The sequence below is a fragment of the Oxyura jamaicensis genome, chromosome 20, assembly GCF_011077185.1.
Source record: "Oxyura jamaicensis isolate SHBP4307 breed ruddy duck chromosome 20, BPBGC_Ojam_1.0, whole genome shotgun sequence".
Taxonomy (NCBI): domain Eukaryota; kingdom Metazoa; phylum Chordata; class Aves; order Anseriformes; family Anatidae; genus Oxyura; species Oxyura jamaicensis.
This window is the reverse complement of record NC_048912.1, coordinates 15,626,145-15,653,752: the sequence shown is the minus strand read 5'-3', so window position 1 is coordinate 15,653,752 and position 27,608 is coordinate 15,626,145. Positions and strand designations below refer to the sequence as shown.

At 54.3% G+C, this 27,608-nt stretch overlaps 1 protein-coding gene and 1 long non-coding RNA gene across 3 annotated transcripts in view; both read left to right on the top strand.

Moving 5' to 3' along the window:
- The window catches only part of CDH22 (cadherin 22), a 53,325-nt gene extending 39,798 nt beyond the window's left edge, over positions 1-13,527 (top strand). For both annotated transcript variants that reach the window (XM_035344016.1, XM_035344015.1), the window contains 4 exons: positions 2,867-2,988; positions 3,290-3,407; positions 10,936-11,187; positions 12,492-13,527. In XM_035344016.1, the coding sequence (XP_035199907.1) occupies positions 2,867-2,988; positions 3,290-3,407; positions 10,936-11,187; positions 12,492-13,030 (1,031 nt within the window). In that variant the 3' untranslated portion in view covers positions 13,031-13,527. The remainder of the gene's footprint in view (positions 1-2,866; positions 2,989-3,289; positions 3,408-10,935; positions 11,188-12,491) is intronic.
- A 2,558-nt stretch (positions 13,528-16,085) lies between these two features.
- On the top strand, positions 16,086-24,553 carry LOC118176785. The gene is made up of 2 exons (XR_004755517.1): positions 16,086-19,205; positions 19,281-24,553. It is a non-coding gene; the product is annotated as an uncharacterized LOC118176785 (long non-coding RNA).
- Positions 24,554-27,608: the final 3,055 nt, after the last annotated feature.

Below are 27,608 nucleotides of genomic sequence, written 5' to 3'. Positions count from 1 at the left end.
GGGGTGTAGCTGGGAATTCATCAAGAGTGTGAGTCTCGGCCTCAGCATGGCTGTGCAGCAGGAACATCTTGGTGAGACCCAACCTGGGGAGCCCGTCCATGCACAGTGCTCCCCACTGGCACCACCTCAGTGGGGACTCAGGGCCCTACATGCTGCAGCTTGTGGAAGCAAGTTGAGCAGAGATGCTGCGGCATAGGAGGGCTGGGGCAGACCTTTGTCCCTGGGCTCCAGCATGTCTGCAGTACTTCAGCCCATGTTGGCAAAGGCAGCTGCCAGTCATCAACCTGGAGCTCCCATTCTGCACTGCTGTTTCCAGTATCTCCCCCTTGTTCTGTGTGTTTTCCATGTCTCTTTCCTCAGTCTTTTCAGATTAATACTATTCCAACTCCTGGAGGAAATGCAGAAAAACTGCATGTTTAATTTTAATTTAGGAAACCGTTTAGGTAGCAGCCTAGTTTCCTTGCTGCTGTCAATCAGGTTTTCTCAAGGCTGACATCAATTAGTTTAAAAATATTGAATGTAATTTTGCCTGACACAACATATTGCAGCCACTGCAAAATATAATTTATTTTAGAAGAAGAAATAATTAAACTAATTTGCATGTCAGTCAGCTGAGCTGGAATACCAAGGAGAGGGACTGCAATGGAAAATGACTTTTTTCCTCCCCAGTCGCACTCAGCCTGGCACAGCCTCCACAGCCAGCTGCTGCTTCCCAGAGCCCTTCGACAGCCCTGGTCCATGCCAGCAGCGGTGCCTGCCCCATCAGCTGCTCTGCCTGGCAGTGGTAAATGCGAGCACGTGGAGGGGTGGGAGCGTTTCTGCGCATGCGGATGCTTTACAGGGAGGAAGCACGCGTCAGAGCTTTTGGATGTGCAGATGTGATGTTTGCAGTACTGCTGGGTGCAATGTGCTTTTCATCACAGATGTACGATCTTAATCACACTTCCGACCATTGTAAATTCAGTTTATGCTTCACAAGTTACAGAAAACAGATTTCATAGATGTTTTGGAGATATTTTTATTCACTGTATCTAAATATTTTTCTTACACTCAGATACTGACTCAAACTTACATTCAGGTACAGACTCAAAGGACGTTTATAAAGAAAGCAGTTGAGGAGCTTTCACGTAGATCATGATGTAACTGAAATAAAAGGAGTGGACATATGCATTGCAGGAAGGATTGCCAATGATGCCATGGTCACGCTTCTAAACCCAGTGTTCTTGGAGATGTCAAATTTTAATGCTGTCACACAGCCAGGACTAAGTGTGAGCCTCGGGCTTCAACAATGGTGGAAGGGGCCAAAAGAGACCTTTTTTATGATGGGGCATGTTCAGAAGGGATGACGGCTTTGGGCTGTGCTCAGGGAGCGGGCTGTGAGCTCCGTCTCTGTCAGGGGCCTGGCCCTGGTCCAGCACCCACTGTAAAGCGCTGCCTGCTGCTGTGCGGGGCTGGGGAGAAAAGGGCAGATTTAGGGCTCTGTCTGATTCTCAGAACAGCCTTGCACTCATTGCATCCCTCTTGGTGAGGCTGAAACTGCATCTGGAAGGGGAGCTGCTGTGCTCAGGCTCATCCGTGTGTCTCAGCACCCACACAGGACCTGGCCCCACATGCCCTGTGCCAAAGGGGCTCAGGGGCATTCAGCATCCCTAGGATCAGTTCCTGCACTGGGGGTGCCACAGTTGGGAAGTGGAACGGGGGCTTCAGGCAGCCTCCTGCTGCCATCTTCCTTTCTCTTTCTGCCTCCTTTTCTCTTTTTCTTGGCAGTGCCAGGTTGCTTCAGCACCAAGTGGCAAGAAAGGTTTTCCATCTTAGGGTAGGGTGAGCAAGCTGTGGAGGGGGCGATAAGATGTTGTCACCCTGCATCTTGCAGGAATTGAATCCTTTTTCCTCCTGCTCCTCTCCAGTCCCGGTGGGCACTGGGCACTGCCCTCTATCACCCCCAGACTCTCCATTCCCTTCTTACCCTGCTGCCTCCCGTTGCCTTTCTTCCTGAAAGCAATTGCAGTTTATTTCACTGCACCAACACACTTTTTAAAATAACACATCGTTCCAGGCTTTTAGTCACGACTTCTGCCTCCCTCCCCCGAAGCAGCCATCTAATCACCAGAGCAGCTGGTCTGGGTGAGAGGGAGTGATAACGCGAGAACAGGGTGAAGGCAGCTCTGGGAGGGGGAACACGTTCCTGGCTAATTATGGAGCAGCACTAGATCTCCTCTCCCCTGGGTCCTCCCCCACCTAATACACTGGGGACAGCATTAATTTTGTAGACAAACAGACAGCAGAGCTCTTGTCCGAGTGGAGAGAGAGGCATCGGGTCTGTCGGAGTTACCACCTCTGGGGAAAACAAAGGAGATGGAGGGATTTTTCATTTCTGGAAACACATGAGGAACTCCAGAAAATATTAGGCCCTCCAGAGTGATTTGCGGTGTTACAGAGAGGGCTCAGCACACCTCTGGGGCACAAACCGCAGGGCAGAGCGGCACTGCAGCAAGAGGAGCTGTGAGTGCAGCTCCCTGCCCTGCATGCCTCAGAGCAGCAGCATCAACTGGACTGGCCCCTGCCCTGGGGGCTTGGTCTGGGCTGCTCAGCTTCTCCATGGGCAGAAGGGGCTAACAGTGGTTCCTTGGGAGTCCTGGACATGAAGCCCAGCAACTGGGCTTACTGACTGGGAAATGCAGGTGGTGAGGTTGAGCAATGCTCTACAGGATCAGCCAGCCCACAGAGGCGGTCATCGAACCCTCTGTGCTGGCAGCAGCTGCAGAGGCCACCACAGCCTCTAGACAGGCAAAAACCATGGAGGGCCTGATCCCTGCTATCAGCAGATGGCACTTCCGTCTGAAGCTTTGCTTCTCTTTTGTTTCAGATAATCATTCACAGGTGTCAAGGGCCTCTCTGCGCATCCGTATCCTGGACGTGAATGACAACCCGCCTGAACTTGCCACCCCCTATGAAGCTGCTGTGTGTGAGGATGCCAAGCCAGGCCAGGTATTGGGCAACCCCCAGGTCTCCTTCAGTGCCTGTGGTGGTCCCATGGCACCAGCAGTGCTCTGGACTGGCACCAGCCTGCCCAGCCTTCACCTCTGCCAGAACATCTCCCTGTGCTGCTGCTGCCATGCTGGGAACCACTTTGCTGGTGTCCTGTCTCTAAGCTGGCCCGCGGGGTAGAGGCTTGTTCCTGGCTGCGGCAGGAGCCAATGATGCTCTGCTGGTTTGGACCCTGTGAGCTGGACCCCAGGGAGAGGCTGCAGCCATGGTTCCAATTCTCATCTCTGCTCTCTCCCCACAGCTGATCCAGACTATTAGTGTTGTGGACCGCGATGAGCCTCAGGGCGGCCATCGTTTCTACTTCACACTGCCACCTGAAGCTACCAACAACCACCACTTTTCTCTGCTCGATATTAAGGGTAAGTGCCTGCTGGGCTGGCTTTGCAGAGGGGATGGGGCTGTGCAGTACAGTGGCTCACAGCCCTGTGCTTTCGCCTGTCCAGGGGTCACCGTCTGGCTGTACTGATAGAGCTCAGGAGCCTTCTTGCACCCTCACGGCTCCTTGCCCACCTGTAGCTGTGGGACTGGCCAGCTGACTATTTGGATTTCCTCAAGAAGGCTCCACCAGCTTTCTCCTCTGCTGCAGACAGCTCTGCTGCTCCTAGCGCACTGTCTGGGTAGCCTTTGTTGTTTCCAGGGCTCTCAGTCTGTTCCTTGATGTGCAATCTCTAACATCAAGGAGGTGATGTGGATTTATAGGTGAACGCACTCCATTTTGAGCATTGCGATTTATCCTTCTCCGATGCATGGCCCTGAGCATGGGTTGTCACTGGGCTGCTGTGCAGGCAGGCAGCCCCATGCCCCCAGACGGGAGCAGCCCATGGGTCCTGGAGGCAGCGGGGCTAAGCAGTAGCCGGCCCTTGGCTGTTGTGTCCAGCTGAGATATAACCAGCAGAGCCAGATTCCCATTAGGTGGCCTGGGGATGAAACTCCACCAGATTTCCCAAGGCTCGCCCTGCCCCTTGGGCCCATCTGAGAGCCCTGGATGCGTCAGGGCTCTGTGAACTTCTGGGCTGAGCTGGCTCCTCAGTACATCTCCCCAGCCTGCAGCTGTAACCGATGAGCTGCTCTGTGGGGTTGGTTGGCTGGGCCCTGGCTATTTGTACATCTCTGAGGGCCACGAGGTCAGGCTATGTTTGTCTGATGACTGTCCAGAAAAGTAGTTATTAGGCTGCTTCCTATTTTTAACTGGTGTCTTTGAATTTAGGTGCTAATTGCAGTGGTAAAAGCAGCAGAGACTGTTGCAGTTATTAGAATTTTCTTTAGCCAGATGTGCATATATTTGTCAGAGGCCAGCCCAAATGGAAGCCAGCGGACTACATTACAGTACATTGAAATGCTTTCTCCTTGTTCGGTATTGATCGGCATTGTTAGGATAGTTCAAACTGAACTTGCAGGAAAACAAACAAAAAAAACCTTCAGATGTAATTGTAGAAGTACTGACATCACTTTGTGCCCTAAAAAGGGCAGCTGTCCCTGATCCAAGCCCCCCCGGGGGGCCCCCCCCCCCCCCCCCCACACCCATGGGGCAGCTGTTCACAAGACCTTATTTTCTTATCATGTACACAAGCTTTAATCCTCTGCATGAGTTTGTCCCCACACCCAGCGATTAACTTCTTTTGCTGTCTCTGAAGGACCTCAGGAAAACACGTGAGAGAACTCTCTTACACCCTGGTGCCCGTCCCTGCCCACACCCTGCCAAAAGCTGGGGCTGTGGTGCCTCAGAGCAGGCTCTCCACTGCAGCTGGGCAGGAACCTGCAGCGATTGCTGCTCCTGCCCAGGACACGGGCCTGGCTGAGGGGCTGGAGCTCAGCGGGGCCGCTTGGAAGCGCTGGGGTTGCCCCTGCTCCTGCAGGAGGGGCTCATCGGCAGGGACCCGAGAGCTGGTGCTGCGGGAGGGGGCAGGACGCAGGCTCTCACTCGCTGTCTCCTCCAGAGCTGCTGCTCTCTTGAGTAGGATGAGGCGCGCTCATCACACAGGGTAATCCTCTGTGCTAAATGATCCCACAAACCTTGCATGTGGTGCAACACTGCATAAAATGAGTAAAAGCTGGCATCACCTCCCACCTTCTGCTCTTGGTAAAACAAATGCTGTTGCTGCAGGGTTATTCCCAGGGTGTTTGGAGACCCTCCCAATTGCCAAGCAATGCTCTCTTCCACAGCGAGAGGCGGTGGCTGCCTGTGCAGATGGAGACACTCCTCACTTAGGCTGTGTGCTTGCTTTAGTGTCATCTCCCTTCCTTCAGTTTCTCCCTGCCTCAACTTTTCCAGTGCATTGAGTGTCCTGATTGTGCTCACCTTTGCCCCTTGCCCTCTTTGATTCCCTTGCTGCATCCTCCTTTGTTCCCCCTGCTTGCCTCCCTCTCGTGTGTTCACCCCTCTTCCACTCATCTCTCCTCCTCCATGTAAATATCAGTGGTGACAAACTGCTACCACCAGCCCATCTGTTTCTTTGTACAAATTTGTAGCCGGTTTTGAAACGTGATTTATAAATATTGCTTTTGCAGCCAAGGAGTGACACTGATGGATGTCAGCACAGATGGATTCACTGAGCTCTTGCTTAAATCCTTCTTCTCTTTTTCCCTTTGCACCTACTTCCCTCAGCTTCTGCAAGGCAGCAGAAAGCCATCTCAGGAGGGTAACTTGTCCTCAGGGACCGGCATCCTCTCGGGACCGCCCTCGTTACTGTCCATCAGGCAGGGCATGAGCCCGGGCAGAGGCGCCCTCCCGCTCCACACTCCAGGCACAGCGTGGAGCGGCTCCCTCGGGAGGGCTGCGGTGCTGCTGGCTGTGCTCCCGGCTCAGGCAGGCACCTCGCTAACAACCCTCGCCGGAGACTGGGAAAGCAGGAGTGAGATGGTGGATGGTGAACGGCCCTATCGTGCATGTGGGGCCAGGGCCAGCCAGGGCAGGAGAGGACACTGTTCGTTGTCCAGGCTCTCCTATGGCTCCTCGTGGGCAGCGTGGATGAAGCCTCTGAGGACTTTAGGGAAAGCCCAGGGTGACAGGGCAGCCTGTCTAGCTGATGAATAGCTCGTAGAGCACCTGCTAGCAAATAGGTATATGGCAGCGGTCGCAGAACACGTCTGCTGCAGCCTGATGCTGCCACAGTTCAGCAACGATACTGCTGCTGACCTGAACCATGCTGGGTCAGGCCCCACTGCAGATGAAGCTGCCCAGAGTGGGGCTGGTCCTTCAAAAGTGCCTGAAGTTAACACCTGCAGCCCTGCTCATCAGCTCCCAGCAGCACACAGAGCTGCCTTGGCTGCCAAGAGCTGCCTTAGCACCAGGTCAGAGATAGAGGAGCAAAAGGTCACCCTGCAGGATGCTTTGCATTAGCTGAATTATAGCTGAAGCAGTTTGCAGGAATCAGGCTTTTAGAAACAGTGCTATTTCCTACTGGCATTTTGCTTGGTCTGTCTGAGGGAGTGCTCAAGCACTTGCTAATTTATCAGACATGAAATAAAAAGTCATTTGTGATAACAGTGGACCCAATCCAGAAGGAAGATGCCCAGCTAATGAAGTGCCCAAAGGAGAAGATAGCATTGGAAAAGCTGACCTCACCCCCGGCCAACTGGTACCTTTCCAAAGGCATTCACCATCCTGTGACTCCTAACTTGCCTTTTGCTGGGTCTTTCTGGCCTGAGAAAACTGATTAGAGAAGGATCAAAGGCAATGAAAGCCTGAAATCATGTTCTCCAAGAAATGCTAATTGTGTTGGAAGGGATGGTAGAAAGCATCTAAGCACAACAACCTGGAAGGGGTGGTAGATAATATGGAGCGCCACATGGAGCTACTGACTCCAGAGCTCAAGGGCTAGGCAAACAGATGTCTGAACTCTCTGCAGGTCTCATTAAGAGCACGTAATGGGTGATAGAAGATCTGAAAAGTGTTTCAATCTCAAGCAAAAGGTTAGGATTTGAAGATTGCCTCAGGATAGACAAAGCCTCTTCCAGCCCTACAGGGATGCTGCTCTCAGCACGAGTAGCACAGATGCTGATCTGATGCGGGGTGAAAAAGGGCACCAAATCTGTCTGGGCTGAGCCAAAGGCAAGTGAGCAGCAGTGGTGCCAAGGCCTGGCACCCAAAGAACTTGGGAGAAGAAACACACAAAAAGGAAAAAAACGGATTCTTCTTATAGCAGCTGCAACTGCCCAGGGCTGAAGGAAGGAGATGTTTGAGGAGACCTTCAGGTCAGCAGTGTGGCTGCAGGCGTGGCAGTAGCTGCCTGCACTCTGAGCTGGCGGGTGCTGGGGCTGTGGAGCAGAGGCAGAGAAGGGGAAGGCGGGTGCTTAGTGGGGTCCGGGCACGGGAGAGGGCAGACATGTCAGAATCCAGGCTAGAGGTGGGTTGCTGTCCTCTGCCCTCTTGGTGCTGATTGAGACTGAGTTACGAGAAGTATTTATGAGCTCTCTTTCTGAAGCTGCCAAGAGCCTCTTTGGAGAGGGAGTCTGAGAGAATTGTTTTATTATTCCTAGTGATGTTATGCATCCAACAGAGTATATTGTATTCCTAAACTTTGCTCTCTCAGCGGTATTGACTGGTCCCTGCACACTCGACTCCCATTGGTTTCTGCCATTGGTGAATCGCTTCTCAAGCAGATAGAGGTGCTGCTGCATGAGGTGGTATGATGTGGTACAGGATAAAACCGCTGTGTGTTTGTGGAGAGGCTGGCACAGGAAATCTGCCAAGGAATATAAGGTGTCAGCTGGTGTAGCAAGATGGCGCGGATAGCAACTGGTTTGGCTTCGGGCCTCAGAGCAAACCTAGCACAGCCTTTGGAAGCGGTGTGACCATGTCACAAAGTACAACTTCACTGGATCAGGCAGCAGAACTCGGGTGTGAAGGAGGTCCAAACTCATTTGTGCAGGAAAGTTGTGAATTGACATCTGCAGAAATTTCAGTACCACCTTATGGGAAGCACTGCTCCCCAACCTCATGACCCCAGAATTGGATTTAGCAGAAAGCTGCTACATAGGAAGAGATAAGAGAGGCTGCAGGGCCAGGGCCTGTCTGGCTTTACTCCACAACCACTCAGGCTGTGTTGGTGCAAACAAAAGGATGCCAAGACACACGTCCTGGCAGCAACTGTCACGAGTCAGCTGCGTGTGAAGACACAGCAGTACCAAGAGAAAATACATCGTTATGTGAGAGGCTGCTTTGGATATGTTTTCCAGGGTATGTTTTCCCCCGGTCTAGGCAAAATTTACCTCACTTCTACAGTCAAATAGACTGCATCGCAGGGCAGCAGCACTGCCTTTCTGGAGTGTCTTGTTCTTTGGTGTGTGACTGGAAGGGAAATGCAAGAATCTTGTAAATAACGGGTGCAAACTCCCAACAGGGACGGCAGGTCCCAGGGCACCAGGGAGAGAGGGGCACAGCGGGTTGGCAGCAGCCAGGAAGGAGGCTGGATTTGGCTCTGAGCCCAGGGGCCATCGCTGGGGCCTGAGGTGGGGGTCTGGCTGTCGAGCCTTGGTAAGCTCTGCCTTTGCTGTGAACATGAAATTTCTTCCTCCTGTCCCAGCAAGTGGCTGGGGCTGCTCCCTCAGACCTGCATGCATGGGAGAGCATGCGGGGATCTGGCCACAGTCTTCGGCTGGTTACTTGGCTCTTGATGGCACCAGCGAAACCAACCCTCCCTGGTTGAGGACCGGATCCTCGCTCGCTCTGTCCTGCGTTTGTGTCTCTACTGGATCCAGATGCCCAAGGCTCGTTTAACTGGGCTAGACAGGAGTTAGTCCCAGTCTCTTTCTGTGATAGCATCATTAATGTTATTTATATCTCCCAGCTATGCTGCAGCAAGCTGAGGGAGGGGCACCAAATGAGATCTTGTTACCTTTGTGCAAATGATTAGCATAACAATTCATTTTTCCCTAGCTTATCCTTGGTAGGGAACAGGAAGCCTCTCTCCTGCTCTCCCTGGCAGGTCAGCTCTGTGCTGGGGCCACCTGTGCAGCTCCCAGAGTTGCGGCCCTGGTGGCAATGTGCTGCAGCCCAGGTGGCTGCCCAGGCAGGGGATGAGGTCCCAGCCTCATGTGCAGGGAACCAAGGCAGCACATGGGGCATAGGCAGCCTCTGCTCCCCTTGTGGGTAATCCTCTCTACAGGCTGGCAATGCTGCAGCACTTGGATCCTGCCTGATTTAGGAAGTGTGGGCCAGTGCTGGGTACTGCAGCCTTGCAGGCACAGTGCTGACACTGCATGCATTATTGCCTTATTGCTGTCTCCTGGTCCATGCGCTGAGGTTGTTGCCTGCCTGAAGTGTGTTGTTGCGAGCAGGGATGAATGAGGTTACCTAGGAAATTCTCTTGAAGGATAAAAGGTGCTACATCCAAAGGAAGAGTTTTTCTAGTGAAACCTGCAGCACAGTTCTGTGTGCAGGGAGAAAACTTGGTTTTGAATACTGGCCTTGTGGCATTCAGTGCAGCCCTGAATGTTGGCTGGTGTGGTCTTCTGTCTGGTGTTCAAGCCTTTCATGAGTCAGAAGGTGAGCTCTTCAAGGCAGACCCTGTGCTCTCACATAACCTCACAGAGAGACGATGTTTTCCTATCTCCTTTATGCTAAAATCCCAACTCTCCCTAGATAAGGTGCAAAAGGCTCTGCTCTCTGCAGCAACACAGCCATATTCTGAAGCATGGAAGACTCTGGAGGACTGAGTACAGAGGCTTAGGGATGGGAGCAGCAGCCTGGTATGCAGCACTGTGGCAGCTGAGCCCTCTGTGCTCTGCTCTGCTCCAGCTCAGCATGGTCCTGCTGCGACCTGCCTGCATCCTGCCCACCGGTGCCTCTACCCCAGCCAGGTGGGCACCTGCTCTGTGCTTGGCTCCCATCCGGCCCCTGCCGTGCCCTGGTGCTCTCGTGCAGCGCCCGATCCATATGGCAATTTCCGTGGTGGCAGGCGGCCCAAGAGCCAAGATTAAAATAGATGTCTTTTCCAATCGAATTGCTGATTGATACAGAAAGGGGCCAGTCCAGCATAAATCAGGAGCAATGAGGAGAGAGTCTGTAGACAACAGCACCTTGCTGTGTCCAGGCCAATCTATGTTTTATTAGATAAAGACTGTAGACAGTCGGCAGCAACTTCTGACATCTGGTCACAATTGTCCAGCTGCTATTCAGTCCTTTTCCTTCCACCCTGCTCTGCTGCTGGCTGGCAGCAAGTGGCATGCACGAGCAGGCTCCAGAGCTGACTTTCAGTCCCTTTCCTTAGCCTCCATGCTCCAGGTTTTGTGCAGCTGCTGCTCAAGCTCATCTCTGACCCTGGGGCACTGGCAGGTACCATGCAGTGGCTGTGTTAGTGGTACTGAAACTTGAGCCAGCTAAGCCCTTGAAGCAGCGGGATTTGAACAAACAGGGACAGCCAGCTGATCTGGCAGGCTTGAAGAAGCTCTGCCTGCTTTTTTGGAAGTCTTACAAAGAACCCTGAGGGTGTTGGGCTCTGATTGAGGCAGGACCCTTTACCCGTGGCTCTCAGGTTTGGGGGCAATAACCACTCCTGCAGGCTCAGCACCCTCTGCAGAGCCCCATCCACTCCAGACTGAGTGGGCCAGGTTGGGTCAGGATGGGTCTCCAAGTCAGTGACCAGCTCTTACCCTGATTCCTATTCTGTGCCACTCAGAGCATTTTCTGGAAGGTTCTTCCCCTCTGTCCTGTGTCAAGTTTGCTAAGCCCCAGCTTAGCAAACAGCCCCAGCGGGAGTCCAGGGCACACCATTCCCTGCTCGGCTGATCTGTTGTTGGCTGGAGTTAGCATCCGTACAACTGAAGTGCGTGTGGTAGCAGCCCACCAGCACCCTGAGGGTTTGTCCCATGTATAGAGGAGCTCACACTGGTCCTGCTGCTCTGTGATGGGAGTGACTTTGCTGTCGGTTTGCTTCTTTCCTGCAGACAATACGGCTGCGGTGCACACGCAGAGAGTGGGCTTCAATCGCCAAGAGCAAGATGTGTACTTGCTGCCCATTTTGGTGGTGGACAGCGGCCCCCCACCCCTCAGCAGCACGGGAACCCTGACCATCCGCATCTGTGGCTGTGACAGCAACGGGGCCATCCAGTCCTGCAATAGCACAGCCTATGCCATGTCAGCTACGCTGAGCCCAGGCGCCCTCATCGCTCTGCTGGTGTGTGTCCTCATCCTGATCGGTGAGTGCCGCTCAGCTCCTGCTGCCCCTGGCCACCCTGCCTGCAACCCTGCACCAACCTGGCCCCTTTGCCACCTGACTCCTTGTTGCTGGCTCACTGCAGAGTGGAGTGCAGGGGGCCAGGGCTGTTGTGGGGGCTCCAGCTTTGTCCCTGCTCCCCACGTGGCGCTCTGGGGTGCAGCTGAAGCACAGCTGCCCTTGCCATGGGTGGGTGGGTGCCAAGAGCCATGTACAGGCTGCCAAGCTGTGCTGGCAGCAGGCATCTGGCTGCAAAAAGGGCGTATGTGTGTCCCAGCACAGAGGCCAAGGGTGGTGGGCATGGGGTGTTCAGTCACACTTGTAACACAGAGATGGCAGGGTCAGAGTTGGAGCAGGCAGGCGGGATAGAGATGGGGTGCATGCAAACCAGAGTGTTGTCCAGGACAGGATCTGTGCACCCAGCATGTTGCTATCAGCACTAGCACAAGCTTATGCTGGAGAGACAGGACACGACATGAAGGAGCAGAGAAAGTGGGGGCTTATTTGCATATGGGAAGGGAATGGGGCTTGGGGCGGGGGGGGGGGGGGGGGGGGACGACACTGCAGTGTCCTCAGGTTTAGCACTGTGCAGTTAGTCACTGCTGCTGAAAGCCCTTCAGTATCAGTGCTGGCTTGCAGCTGGCTCCTGAGGGCTGTCAGGACTCCTGTGGATGTCAGTGCCTTGCTCAGTGAAGTCTCCTCTCCTTGGCATGTCTCTGCTCCCCATCTCCCGCTGTGTCTCCATTTAGAAAACCCTTTCCCATAGGGTATACTTCACACTGGTTTCATTTTCAAACGCAGCACAAACAAATTTCTGCCTAATTGCCCAAATGAATAAAGTGCACATCGGTGCTCTAAAGGTGATGGGATGAATGGATGATGATCCAGGACACATCTGTGGCTCGTTGCTCAGGCTCTGTGCCATCTGCTCCAAAATCACCCTCCCAACATTTGGCGGCTGTCGTGGTTCACGCACCCCCTTTCCTATTCATCTTCAGCAGAAGCAATCCGTTTGTCTGTCCAGCCGTGTGTTCAGCCATCTGTCCCACCTGTCACAGTGGTTGTGCTGCATGGAAAAGGAAGCTCCTGTTCTGCTCTGGAGCCCAGGCCAGTCTCTCTCCCAGCTAGTGCCACAGCACGGCTGCTACTTAACAAGCTTGGCTGCTGGAAGCTGGATGGCAGCTGGGGTCCGAGCTGCTGGGGCGCCCTGTGCCACAGGGGCCTCACTGTTGTGCCCAGGCACCGTGAGACTGTTGCATGTGCTCTGACTGTCTCTTCCTTCTCCAGTGCTGGTCCTTCTGATCCTCACGCTGAAGCGACACCACAAGAGCCACCTGACATCTGAGGATGATGAGGACATGAGGGACAATGTCATCAAGTACAATGACGAAGGAGGTGGCGAGCAGGACACGGAGGCCTACGACATGTCTGCCCTGCGCAGCCTCTATGACTTCAGTGAGATCAAAGGCGGTGACGGGGGCGGGGGGCTGGGAGAGGGGGGCCCGAGTGGAAACCCAGCCTCCGAGCGCCATGCCCTCCCACAGTGGGTGCAGAGCCCGGACCTGGACTTCTCTGTGTTCAGAGACTACATCTGCAGGAAGGTGGAGCAGGCAGATGAGGACCTCTCTGTGCCACCCTACGACTCGTTCCAGACCTATGCCTTCGAGGGCTTGGACTCCCCTGTGCCCTCTCTGAGCTCCATCAACACCTGGTCCAGCTGCTCAGAGCAGGACTTCTCCTACCTGGGGGGCTGGGGGCCACGTTTCCGGCAGCTGGCAGCGCTCTACGCAGGGCGCCGTGGGGAGGAGGATAGCGAGGAGTCCTAGCCATGCCAGCCAAAGCCCACGAGGCTCCGGGCGCTTCCAGGGCCAGGACTCTGGCCATGGCAGGGTCCAAGCGTGGGGGACGGTGGGTGCGGGTGGTGGCTGCCGGGGGGCTGTGCCGCGGGGGTGGGCCTGAGCTGGGAGTTCCCCGCAGCTGCCTCCTGGTCAGGACTGTGTTGCACCCGCACGGCCAGGCTGGCATGCCCGTAGGAGCTGCTGGGGCCATCGTAATCTCCTTAATGCTGATCTCTGTTAAAGCACTGCGCATTAATTTAAGAAAGAGAAAAATCTAATTCAAGAGAGATTGGAGGGGTTTCTCTCCCACAGATTATCATTTAAATAGATCTGTTCAGTGAGCCCAGTTCAGGATAGGAAGAGCAAACCGGGAGCCTTTTGTTGTCTAAATTGTTTTTGTCACTTGAGTCAGAGCATTTGAAGTGCTTTGATTTCTTTAAGAACTTTCCTTGCAGAGGGAAATAAGCTTTTAACTTCTGTTCTGCTTTTTCTGCTTACATTTGCTCACTTTTTGGAGTCCTCCTTCCTTCTGCACATGGGCTCCCAGGCAGTGCCCAGGCTGCTGGCGCGGAGCCAAGCCACGCACACTGCCATGCTGGGGATGCTCACGCTGGCTGCGGCTCCACAGTCACACCCTGAACAGAGTGACTGCTGCACAGGAGTTCACTTCAAAACACACTTCTCTGCTAAGCTGCAATTGCTGTGCGTCTCCGCTCTTAGACCTTTCCTATAGTTAAAATGCCGGTGACTCAAAGGGGCTTCCTCTTGCACTCTCTGCGCACTGGGCACTGTCTGTGGCATCCTGGTGTGCTCCAAGGCCCTGGTGATGGACAGAGTCATCCTGCCTGCTGCTGAAGTGGGGTGGCAGCTCTGTGAGACACCTCAGTGCACCCGGGTGTCCCTGCCCTGGCACCCTGCAAGAAACCTGCAAAACACCCCTGGGTGGCACAGCTTCCTTTGCATGAGACCTCTGGTTTTAACAGGTGGGTCAGGAGGCAGCAGGTGGGGTTTACCTTTGTTCCTCAGGCTTCCTCCTTACTAAAGGGAAGTGCTTCTCAGCCCTCCTGGTATTGCAGCTCCTTATCTGTTCCCGTTTAAAACAATCAATGATGTATTTGATAGGTAACTGATAAGGTTTCCCAAGGCCTGACACATCCTGGGCTTGTCACTGGGTTTGTCCTTTTAGTTTAGCCACAGACAGTGTTTGCTATCCTCAGAGAAGGCTTAAATGTAAATGTACATGCGTGTTCATTTTACGCTGTTTTGCTTCTCGGCTGCTGGTGTTGGCCCTTTGGCCACAGCGTGAGTCCTGATGGTGGAGAGAGGCAGGATGCATCTTTGCCATGGCTCCTGCCCCTGGTTGCTCCTCCCCACTGCCACCATGCTTGGCTTTCTGCTGGGACCAGGAGCTGCTCATTTCTCAGGGTCTCTCTGGTCCCTGCCAAGGAGGCTGCAGGCACCCATGCCCTGGCGTGCCACTGGTTCACTGTGATGATGCTGGAGAGGCAGCAGGGCCAGTGGGAGGTGATGCCCTGAATCCCAGAGCAGGAGAAAAGAAAGCCTTCTCTTTCCTCAGGAATGTGTATGTGTTTTCCCTCTGGGCTGAAGTGTCAGAATCCCTCTGAAGAGGGCCTTTCCTCTAGCAAAAGTGTTGTGCAATAGTAGGGCTCTGTCTGTAGGAGATGGGGTCTGACAGGGTACATGTTTAGCCACCCTCCCACTGGGTTTCCCCCTCCCCGACCAGCCAGTCCTCCCCACTGCGCATGCACGCACACTTGCGTTTTAATTTCCATGCCCCCTGTAAATAGGGGAGGAGCGCAGTGCCCAGCGAGCTGGCCGCTCCATGGGCACTGCCCTGCGCTCCCTGCCCTCCTGCACCCAGGGAGGGGCTGGCAGCTGCCACAGTCTTCTCTATTAAACAAAATTAGGAGGTTGATTTCCTCACCCTTGTTATTTTTTTTCAAGGTCTTTCAAGGACCTCGAAATAAATGATTTCCTTGTCATCAGCCTGAGTCTTATTTACCATGTCTTGTTTTGTTTCATAATGCTGCGCTTCTAATGTGGTCCCATGAAGGCGTGCCCAGAGGGCAGGGGGCCGGCACAGCCTGGGCTGGCACGTTCCCTGCCAGTCCTGGCAGCTGAGCCAGGCAGGGTTCCCAGGGCAGGGTGCTGCTACTCTGGCTCCTTCTCATTTTTCATTGAAATGCTCATCAGAAAAAGTATCTTCATGAGCAAAGTCAGTTTTTTTTTCTGGCTGAATTTGAAGGAAATGATGAAAAAACAATATGCACTTGGCTTCCTCCATCTTTTCAGAAAAAGAAAGCCGGGTTGTATTGTGAGCAGCGGGTTGAGGTGCTCAGCGTGTGCTCCAGGCCCCCTGCAGTTCCTGCCTCCTGCTCTGCTCCCCCCAGGAGCCACACACCACTGGGGTCTGGAGTCTGCAAGGCCACAGCTGGGCACAGGCTTCTTAGCACCATCCCTGAAGCAAACTGCATGCTAAATGACAAAAGAAAGTCTGATAATGCATCCTCATCGTTATCCTTTCTTAGCCAATGGAGTCCTTTAATATTCTTTAAAACATGAATCTTTAGTGTTGTTTTCCTGAAGTCACAGACAGCCTCGTAGGTGTCCAGCTGCTCACTGACAAGCATGGATCCTGATCATGTTCTTCCCAGCTTCGGTACCATTGGGCATTGATAACAGGTTTTGTTGCCATGACCAATTTTCATATCGGTAATGGCATGTATTAGTGCAGTGTTCAGTTATCAGCTGCAGAAGGAAAAAAAAAAAAAAAAAAAAAAAAAAAAAGGAAAGAAATTAAACCACAGTTTTAATACTGAAATGATGTAAATAAATGGCACTCCATCCTGGCCACAGATAAATCAATTGCTGGTGGTTTTCTTGATAGCAAGGGACTGGGAAACGAGCAACATGTTAACGGCACACAAGCATGAATTTCCCTGGTTCAGAAAGCCTCGTCAGGGTGCACAGCTGTGGCTGCTGCGGCACCCGGTGGCAGCGGGATGCTGCCTAGGGCTGGGTGTAGCACAGCAGCTGGCCAGCACTGGCAGAGGGGGACGTGTGCTCAGCTCTGTGGTGGCACCAATGTAGGTCAGCAGATAACACAGGCAGAATTTAACCTCCTCAATAAAGTGACAGTCATTTAAATAGCATCTTGCAGTCCTTGCTCAGAAACAGGCTTATTGATCCCTGAGGTCTTTAAGCACTTCCATATCCTTCACCATCCCCATGCCTCCACCGCCATCCTGGTCCCTTGGTTATTCAATTAATGGTATGGAAAAAGCATCTGGTGACCTTTGATGACAGCAGTTAGTGGGATGCTGTAACAGAAGGGAGGAGTCTTGAGGCCAGAGGGGTTTCCAGACACGTGAGGTGTGCTGCCAGACCTCAGTGTATACAGTTTTTCAGTTGCAGTGAGTGATTCTGTAGCTGTAAACCTTGAGGAGGCCTTTTTACAGGCATTATTGTTAATTGCCTGCACACAGCAAGTGTGTCAGCACTGCACTCACAGCTGTACGCTTTGACAGTTTGGACACATCAGCCAACTGCTGTTTGCAGAGAGCTGTTGACAGTTGCTGTGTGTTTGCACCCTGGATTTTCAGTCCAGGTCCCCAGCAGCCAGAGCTCTCACGTTCCAGCTGCAGCAAGCACGGACTCCAGGCACCTAGGCAAGCAGTCTAGCTATCGCAGAACTTTCTGGGGATCGGGTTGTCCTAGGAGCTCCTGCTGGCAGAGGAAAGAGCCTGAAGTTAGTGTACTCCTAACAAAGGAGGTAATAAGTGCCTAGTATTGAGTGTGATGAGTCTGGGCCGTGTAGAAGGATTTGTGTCTTGATATTGTGGAGGAATGGAGAGAGCTCAAAGCAACAAATTGCCAGCCAGAGCCAGACCCTTAACTACAAAAGAGTAGGATTATTGAGAGCTCTGATTGCAGAAGCATTTGTGAAGATGTTTTAAGAGCTCCATGCAATGCCCCCTCAGCACAGACTGTTTTGAGGAAATTTTTCTATAGGCACTTCTCTTTCTTCAGCAGTTGCACAGCTGTCCCTGGCTCCTACAGGGCAGGGCAGGGGCAGGCTGATCTTGCTTTGCAGGAGAAGCCAGTCCTTCTCTGCAGATGCATCCAGCAACAGGACTGGTTCAGATCTAACATCTGGGTGCTCTGCTGGTGACTGTGGGCTGAAGATGCTTCTAGGTGTGTCCAGGGCTGCAGGCTCCTGGCTCATTAACAACACCCACACTCGTCTGAGTGGAGAAGGGCAGTGAGTGCTCAGAAATGGCACGTTCTGGGCAGCACAGGCTCCTCTAGGAGCAAAGAAGCTACCTGCAGATGCAACTGCTGCATGCTGATGGGTCAGGAACCTGGCTGGTGCTGTGCCCCTACATGCTGGCACCTACATGTTGGGATATTTATTTGCCTGATGGAATGTAGTCTGTTCCATCCAGCTGATCCATCCAGGGAGCAAGGCAGGTCTTTGTCCAGTGCTTTTGCCAAAGAGCAACAGCCCTTCAGGGACCCTACGAGCTCACAGGGGGCTGAGAGTCACTCCCGCACCTGTGGCTCTGCCGCTGGGGATTGTGGCATTTGCCACGGTCTCATTCTGAATGCGTCCTGTGAGATTTGTGCCCCTGTGCTTGCAGACCACAATGGCAGCTGGGCGCTGCGACTCTGCTCTCGGCCCCAGCACAGAGATGCTGCAGCAGCATCACCTTTAATGCCTTTGCTCTGTGCCACAGTGAACTCCAGAAGGCAAGGTGTCCAAGCCTCCTCCAGGGAGTTATTTACAAAAGATGGATGTGATCCATGGGGATCATTAAGGGGAAATGAAAAAAGGCAGTGATATCTGCACCCCCAGGAGAAAAATACATCTCTGGTAACTAAGTGCAAGCAAGTCCATGTAAGTCACTGCCTCCCACTTGCCTTGGTAATACACTACCTGTATTACCTTTCCCCCAAATCCTCCAAGAAGCTGCTCCATCACCACCAGCAAGCTGGCTGCTTTAACCACATCTGCCATAGCTAATACCACTTCTCCCCACATCCTTTCATTTATGAAGACCTAGAGTGTCCTTTAGGGTAGGTATATCAGATTTTTGCAGCTCAGAATAATCTCAGTTTTGTATCTGTGCTCTTTGTGTTCAGTGCAAAGACAGCAGCTGTGACTTGCCAGGGGTTTCTCACTGTGCCATGGTGCTCCAGTTTGTGCTTTCTCCTTGCTGCAGCTCTGCTGCCTGCCAGCCTGTCCCAGGAGTATTCCAGCATCCTGGAGGCGACCTGGGCTTGTTGCAGCAGCAGACACCCCTCCTGGCTCACTGACAGGGACAGGAGCTGAGTTTCCAGGCAGCTGCCACAGCTACGTGCTGCCACAGCCAGAGAAGTTACAGAAAGAAACAACAACATTAAATTTCCCTTGGCCTTAGAAGCTTGCTCCTGGGCAGTCACTTGGTGGGGCTGAAACCCCCCCTGTTCTTACCGAGAAGGGGCATTCCTGCTGCCTACCCTGCCCGCACCCTGCTCAGGGCCCAGGGCTAGCGATGGGCTGCTCCCGAGGGGGGTCACAGAGGGCTGTGATCTGGGAGGATCTGCCTTGCACCAGAGAGCTGAGGGAAAAGCTGCGCTCACTGCAAGCACCTGGTCTGCGACACAAGTGTTGCCCACAGGGTACCAGGCCAGGACTGAGTCCCCAGCCTTGTCAGCAGGCAACCCTGGGATCCTCATGGCATCTGGAAGACCAAACCCTGGATGTGCTGTGCTTCTGTGCAAGGGACCTGCAGTCCAACCCCCCCCCCCCCACACACACACACACACAACTGTGATGTTCCAGGTAATCCTCCTGCCTGATGCCAAGGCACTGTGAGGAAGAGAGTTGGAGATCAGTGGATGAACAGAGCAGATACACAGATGGCCCAGCAGACTGCATTCCAACAGTCCTCATATGTGTCTTCCTGCAGGTAATTAGTTCCTTGGTTTTGAATGGCTTTTCTGAGGACGTGAGCTGGAAAGTGAATGGTGCTGCTGAGCTCCAGAAGGCAAGCACGCTGCACTGGCCTGTGGGGACCCGCTGGGCTGATCTCGCCCCTGCAGCTTTAAAGATGTGTCCCAAGCCACGCGCACCCCGGCCCAGCGCAAGAGGAGCACTCAGGTGTGGGTTCTCTCCTGGCTTTGTGATCCTTTTCTAGAGCAGTGCAGATTTAATGGCTATCCTTGAAATTCTCAGGGAAAGACATTGGGCTTTGCAAAGCTGGATCCAGGATTCAATGCAATCAGGATGTGCAGCCATTGTACCAATACAGCAAAACAGAAAGAGGGGTCACTGTACAGTAACTGGACAGCCTTGGCTGCAGGACAGACCTCAGCCCAGCCTACCATCGCAGCTGCTGGGTGCTGGGCAGCACCTGGCTCTTCACGTTGTGGCTCTGGGCGGTGAGGAAGGGTAAAGCAGCAGTGTGAGCTGAGCGCCCCAGCGTTTGCCTCTTCTGAGATGTGTGCAGCTTGGCATGCCACCACCTGCCTCTTCTGCTGGTGCGTTTGCCAGTTGTTTCTGGTTAGGATGCCAAGCACTTGTTCTTAGGCATCCCTCATCTCTTGCTGGGGACAGAAAGTGTTTGTGGCGCTGGGATAATAACTGCCTTGTCTAGCCACACTGCACTTCTATGGACATACATTTTTCATCTGCCTACATCTCTGCTATAGAAGGGCTGCTCAGGTGAGCATGGATTAGTCCAGCTGTTCACTGTGGGGAGCAGGCACCAGCCATTTCTAATCAGGATGCATTCCCTCAGTGAGTGTTTTAACCATGGTAATTGGAGAGGTTTTAATCCCTCTTCTGCTGCGGGAAGCACGCACTGCTAACAGAAGCGATCCACCCTGACTTGTCCCCAGCTGAGTCAGCCCACAGCAGCTTCCTCTGTGGTCAGAAGCCGCTCACCTTTAGCCAGGAGCCAGGCAGCTGCTGAAATCCCTTCACATTGCACGCAAATTAGGCATTGAAAATACTCATTACAGCCAACATGACACACCTTCATTATTCCAAAATAATTGTCTGAAAGGCTCGGCTTGCTACACAGGCTTCACTTGGTGCAGAAATGTGATAAAAAGAAAACAGGAAGTGCAATCAATGCTTGTAATCCTTTTAAATAAAAAGGTACTTGCTAGTAGCTGCCAACATCTTTAAAAAGCTGTGATTTCCCTGGAGAGAGCCCTTATCAGCTATGACTGCATGTCATTCTGGCTGTCTGTCAATCCATCAGAATCCAGTGCCACTGACATTAAGAAGCCAGGCGTTAAGATTATCACATTTAGCCGTAATGTAGCACAGATTGTGTTGACATTTGGAAAATATTCCACCACAGGAGCCATTTGACTTCTATGCTTTCTTCACAAAGAAAAAAATGCTTTGAAACATTTCAGGGCGGGAGCCTGCCCTGCCCGGGGGCACTGGGTGGCTGTGCCCCGCCGCTGCAGTGAGCGGGAGGGAGACGAGGGCATGCAGGTGCCGTGACCGCATGCGGCATCAGTGCAGGGGCAGCCCCGGCTCCATGTCGGATGCCGTGTGGATGAAGCCTCACACTGGTGCTCACAACATTGCCCACAGCTCTGCTGGCATCCTGCGCACCCAGGCAGTGCCTGCTGCAGGCATGCTTCCTGGGAGCACTGCTCTCTAGGCCAGCCCCAGCTCCTGCACCACACTCGTGTTTTCGCTCCTTGAGGAAGTGTCCCCTGAGCACACACGGGGCTGCCGCGGTGCAGCTCAGGCTTTGCTGGCAGGGACAGGCAAGCAGCACCGTGGGAACGTGCCGCAGGGACACGGGCTCCTTCCGTCTGCCTGGGAAGGCCTCAGATCTTCCTGCGTTGGAGGAGATTCCAGGCCATGCACTGGGGAGATGCTGAGCCATAGAAACAATGGTAAACGACCTGAAATGAACTGATTAATCTCTTTAAATAACTGTGAAACCATTTTCCAGAAAAAGTTAATCTACTCTAAATGGCTCTGGTGCTTTTTCTGGTGCTCCAATCAATATGTGGTCGCTTGCTTTTCATGTGTAATTCACAGTAATTGCAAAAGAGCTTTTTTTCTGAAGAAAATGACATTCTGCAAGCAGAAGTGCAAAGAGAGACTAGGACCAATTAGCTTTAAATCCCAGAACAAAACTTGCTGTCGGATGCACGGCAGAGCTGAAGATGCCGCAGCATCAGAGCTTGGTATCCTGGGTTCCTCTCTGGGAAGGCACCAGCAGTGCCGAAGCGTGCCATGGCTGGCGGCGTGCTCGGCAGCCTCTGGTGCTGCCAGGCAGGCACTGGGAGCCTGCCCTGCGGAGCCTCAGCCACGGAGGGAAGGTGGGTGCAGGACTACAAGGCTGGGCCCATCCTCTCCAGCCTTTGCAGGTGAACATTGCTGGGTAACACTCAGAAGTTAGCACAGCGCTAGCTTCTAATGGTAACACTCAGCATGGCACAACTCAGAAACCATCGCTGGGGCTGCCTTGGTGCAGGACAGCCCTGCCTGCGGAGCTGGCACGGCCCAGCCTCAGGTCAGTGTGGTGCCGTCCCGCGCCCTCGATCTCCCGCTTGACTTCCTGGTTCCCTGGTTCTTCCCATCTTCTCCCAGCCCACTGGCATGTGCCCACACAGACAGCTCTGCCCTGCCCCAGCCTGGGGCTGACGAGGGCCAACATGGGGCAGATGGAGAGGCGGACAGAGGGAAGGGAGGATGGGATGGTGTCCCCAGCAGGGCTGGGCTGCCAGGGGAGGTCCTGCAGTCCTGCCCTGCAGCTGCCTGAAGGGAGGATGGGCACCCCCTTCCAAGGAGCCCATTGCTTTCTGTCATCTGCTGTAAAACCAGAACATAATTTTCCAGGATGTCATTCTAATTCTAGTGGGAAAGCTTATTACTTGTGATTTACCCATAAAAAAGCCCAGTGACTTACGACTGTGTGTCTGTGGGCTTGCCCATCAATCCATCATGGGTGCTGCAGGTGGTTCTCTGTAGGGCAAGGGGAGCAGATATGAGGACCGAGGTGAGTCTGCTGCTGTGATTGACATGCTGCTTTTACCATCTGTAAAGTCTCTGACATATTCCTTTTGGCTCAGCGCAGATCCGCACTGCTGAGCTCCAGCACAAATGTCATTAAAACATGTTCTACCCATGGTACCTATAAATAATTGAGGCAGCAGGTCTGCACTAAGCTCTGTGCTGCAGCGCTCTGTTCCTACACTGAAGGGGGGCAGGAAGATGACCTTTCCTTCTCCCATTTTCCACTTTTGAAATTAGGGGGTGTCTGGTGCTTTGTCCCTGCACTCAGCACACCCATTTCACTGCTGGACCATTTCACTGCTTGGGGTCTGTTGTGCAGAGGAGTGGGCGCAGACTGGTTGGTGGGAGCATCCCATTTCTGTGCCAGACCCCCAGGCAGTACAGTCCTGCCACCCCTTCTCTTCACAGGATGGATGACCCACAGCCTTTCGGCATGTCCTGGCACAGGGCAAAGGGTAGACGCTGTCCCTGATCCAGCCTCCTGCAGGTCAGCAGGGACTGGCCATAGGCAGGCAGATGAGCCTGCAGGCACGGCAGCAGCATGGGGCACCAGCGAGCTGGAGCTAGTCCCTGGCGAGAGGGCCTAGCTCACACCCTCAGCATCAGGCGCCCTCGCCGCCCCTGCATGGTTGGCAGCTCACCCTGTGCCCACGAGCAAGTTGCTTCTTTTCTGCCTTCTCATGACAGTTGCCAGCTGCCCTGTGTCAGGGGAGTCGTTACCAAGCCTCATGTTGGGAACATGGGGTATAAATACCAAGCTCTAGCAACACCATTTCATGGTGCTGACAGCAGTAATCTGGCAGTGACACCGGATGCTGTCCTCCCGCTGCACCGCCAGCCTGCACCAGGCTTCACCACTGCCATCCCAGGGCTCCCTGGGCACAGGTCAGTGTGCCTGTGGGGTGCCGGTGTCACTGCTGGAGAGGCCACACGCAGGAGAATGCAGGGGGCACACCCTGGCTGCACACGTGGTTTGGGAATGTAGGAGCACCCTCCTTCCACAGCAGCAGAGCCTTGCCCCCAGGCCCTGGACCAGGCAGAGGGGCTGAGCGGGGTCCCTGTCCTGCCCCCTTGCCCCCACACACGCCCATGCAGTGGTGGGCACGTGCAGGGGTGGGCATTGACTGTGAGTGGAGGTGTGCAGCCATGCAGAAGCATGCGTGTGCTGAGGCACAGATGTTGTGCTGCGCAGCGTGCATATGCCCTGATAGATCAAGAAGGTATATTAAATAGCAGCTGTCGGGATCTTTCTGAACACAGCGGTAACACAGCTGGGACTGTTGTGATGTCTTCTTAATTTAAACTCCTGTTGTCTTTCAGCCACGTGCTAACGAGGGCTAATGGGGAGATCAGCCTGCTGTTTGCCAGCATGGCTGTATGCTTTGCCACAGCCCTGTTGCTCCTGCGAATCTGGCTCTGCTCACCAGCCGGTGCCTTTCCCTGCCTTGCTGCTCAGGACACGTTCCTGTGGGGAGGGTGCTCAAGGTTTGTTCCCTAGGGAGCAAGCTCCAGCTCAGTGCAACAAAAACTGCTCCATCTCACCATCTTTTCTGACTGCAGAGCAGCAAGACTCTCTCAGGGAGCTAAGCCTCCTTGTGCTGCTCAGAGGCAGCCCCTGCTGTCTTCAGGGCTCCCTCGTATTCCAGCATTGCCAGCCCCAGTGAGACCCTGGTGTGCTTGGGGTGCAGTGGGCGTTGGTGACTGGAGGAGCGATATCCCTGTCTGGTTTGGCCACAGCTCAGTGGCTTTCTGTGACCTGCCTGCCCTGGCTTGTGCAGCTGTGGTGCTGGCGCTTGGGGATGGGGCAGCTCTGCACAGGAAATCTGCTCCGCAGGGCTGCTGCAGGCTCTTGGGAAGGATGGGGCTCCAGGAGCAGCCCCGGGGGCCCATCGCCTCACTCCCTGCCTGTCCCACGCTCCAGCACTGCAGGCTCTGCCCTTTCCATGGTCGCAGGTGCCGGGTGCACAGCATGACCTTGTCCTGGGGGCTGCGGCAGGCGCTGGTCAGTGGGAGCACCAGCAGCATCTCTGGAGCTTCTTCTCCCAGCCCTGTGCAAGCACTAATACACATATTTATCAGGATTAATGAAGCATACAGCAACTGTATAGGAGAGGCAAAGCAAGCAGCAGAAAGACAAAGCCGGTGGATGAGAGCAGGTGTGGATGAAGAGAAGTCAGGGCACTGTGCAGACCTGGGGAGCTGTATGGGTGCGTGCTGGTCGGGGCTGTGTGCACGTGGCATGCACTCCCAGCGCACACACTCCCAGATAACTGCATGGACACTTGGAAATGCTCATGTCTGCTCACCATTGCGTCTCTGTGCACACAAGCATAAAGAACAAGAGGGACAGCCTTACTACATAGCAGCCATAAATGTTAGAAAAAGTCCTCGAATACTAACACATCACACCATATTTGCATAGTTGCTTAATAAAAAATTATGACTGTTCAAAGCCCCATCATTAATTACCCAGCATATTTTCTTTTAACTCCCTCCCTTTTTTTTATTACGAACTAAGCTGTTTTCCTGCTTACTCAGCAAAAACTCTTCACAATTCCACCAGGATGAGACATGCAATAAATATGTACTTATTAAGCGTGCATTAAAACTACACAAGCTGGGAGAAGTAATAACAGGCCTAACATAAAGCTGAAGTATTTATGCATGTACCTAGGGCCACTTTAGCTATTTATTTTCACAAAGAAATTAAATTAGATAGTTTGATAGCTCTCAGAGTAATTATGGTGGGAATTTACATAGGCCCCAGCCTGTCAGGTGGAAAGGCGTGTGAAGGAATGAGCCCGTGCTCAGGACGGGCTGTGAATGTCCTGCCACGCCGTGTGCAGGGCTCTCCTGCCAGCTCCTGGTGGTGGTGCGGTGCCCCTGGCACCTGGCTACGCTGCCTGCTGCCGCTCCGTGAGCCGCGGTGGCAGCAGGGGCGTGGTGAGGATGCTCACCACTGGCACCACGCATCCACGCTCTGTAGGAAACGCTGTGCTTGGAAGGAAACTCTTGGGAAAGGGAAGAAGAGCAAGTTTTCTTAGAAAAATGGCCTTTCAAAAGTAACTTTTGGCTGAAACAATCAAGATGTCGTTGTGAGTTTTTAACACATTCTTTGTAAATGTTTTTGGAAAAATAAATGACATCAGTTTTGGAGGAGAAGCAGCCAGGCACTGAAGGGAACGGCTGCTGCTGGCCTGGGGGCACGGGGCTGTGTGGACAAACTGGAGCCAGCCTGGAGCCAGCCGGGGCAGCCAGGGCATCCCACTGCGCACCCCCTCTGCTGGGCACGCTGCATCCATCACCTCCCCGCAGGAGGCCCAGTAATTATTTTGCTATCTGATTAGTACTGATTGCACACCCTGCCTCTCCAGGGTGCCGGCAGGAGGATTGGGGCTGCCCCCCCGTCCCCAACCCGGTGGGACCAAGCGGTGCCAGCGGTGCTGCCGGCTCAGCCCCCCCCGGCCCCGCCCCCCCCCCCCCCCCCCCCCCCCGCCCGTGCACCAACCCAGCCCTGGGGCACCCAGCCTGGAGCTGCCCCGTCCGCCCCGGGGCTGGGGCCTCCTGCAGCCCCTGAGACATCTGCCTGTCTCTCCAGGGACCAGCTTCCCCTTGCACTTGTCCCTGTCATGTCTGATGTCCCTTTGGTGCCTGTCCTGTGGGGTTCAGATGTCTCTGAGTTATTAAAGATGGGATTTTTAAATAGCATGGAGGATGTTCAGGTTCTGTGGAGTCAGCACAGGGGAATGACAGGGAGCTGCTGGGAGCCAGCCCAGCCCTTCCAGTGACAGTGTCCTTTAATTACAATTGATAACCTGGCATTTCTCCTCCTTACAGCTCGGCATCAGCTGCCTGTGGGGCAACGGGCACCCCAGGCTCTGTCCTGACGGCCCCTGCAACTCAGGCAAGGTCTGCTCTGCTCCTCTGTTTGTTCAAAATTTATCTAATCAAAATGAAACATTGGCAAGATGCCTTCCCAGGGAGGTCTCCTGGAGGAGTGCCCTGGCAACTGCTCACCCGTGCCCCCGTGGCACAGCAGTGCCTGGTCACACTCCAGCAGCTGCTTCCAGTGGGGGCTTGCAGAGGGACCAGTGGCTTCCAGGCACTGGAGATGGCAGAGGGAGCGAAAGGAGAGCTGCCTCTGCCTGGAGGCACAGCTGGGGTGGGAGCAGGCAGGCTGAGCACAGGGGCCAACCACGGGATGTGCCGGCTTGCCAAGAGGCGCGTAAGAACTGCCGCTCTCTGGTGAAACAGGAGGGAACACAGCTCAGCAATTACAGCACAATTAGCTCAAACAGCAGGTTGATTGTAAATTGCAGCTCTGTGCCAGCTACAAGTATGGAGCGAGCGGCAGGCGGGAGCTCTCCCGCAGCCCTGCTGTCTCTGCCCGGGGCCTGAGCCAAGCTGGAGGCGTAGGGCCGCAGCCCCCAGCGTCCCCCGTGAGGTCTCCTGGCACCCAGCCGCACCGCCTCCCCCATCAGGCTGCTGCGGTCCTGGCAGAAGTAGTGTGGAGCCCTGTGGGCTTGCTGCAGCACGGAGCCTCAGCAGCAACATGGCCAGGAAGGGGCTCTGCAGGCACCTGGAGCAGCCACCAGTGAGAGCTGGGAACCCTTCCTGGAGCCCCAGGAGCCTGGCTACCTGCCTGAGTGCATCCTGGGCCCCGTGCAGGGCTCCTGGGCAGCCCCAGTGCTCTGCTGGGGTTCTGGGACTGCCAGGATGCCTGCACCGCCGCTGACTTGGAATGAGCAATGCCACTGGTTTCCACTGAGCCCCTAACCAGGCTCCAGCGTGCAGCAACCTTGTTGGGAATCTGGAGGTTTTAACACTCGTCCTGCACTCAGTGTGGGAACAGCTGGGGAGGAGAGCACCTCCTGTGAGGGCAGCCCCCCCCCACATCCCTGTGAAGCCAGGGAGATGGGGCTCTGAGCGTAGGCTCACTTTGCAGGAGCTGTTGCAGCTGAGCAGAGGAGCACAAGTGTTTTGCTGCTAAAGTGACGAGTGGCAATTAACTCTGGCTCCTCTTCTTTGAATGACCGTGTCTCAGAGCAGCCCTTTCCCTGCTGTCATCTTGGTGGAGCCGTGGGTCTGCAGGCTGCAAGAGCTGATCTGCTGAGGAGTAAAAGGACAGCGATCACCTGGTGAGAGGGAGGGAGCCTTCAGCTGGGCTGTTTCCTGAGGGCAAGCACGTGTCCACCCAGGCCCTCCTGTGGAGCGGTGGGGCCCGGTGCTCAGCCCTGCAGAGGGGATGGAGCAGGCTCCTGGGCACCGGGTGGGAGCTGCCCACACTGGGACATGAAGGGGGGAGCTGGGCTGGCAGCAGCCCCACCTCTGGGAGTGCCATGGGTGCCGCTCCTGGCTGGCCTGGGGGTGGCTGTGCCTCCTGGTGCCCTGCTGGCTCTATCCTGTGTGTTGTGCTGCTGCAGGGAGGCTGGTGCGAGTGCTGAGCGATGTGTGTGGGGCTGTGGGTTGGCAGGAGACAACTGCCTGTCACCCGCCTGCACCAGGCAGGAA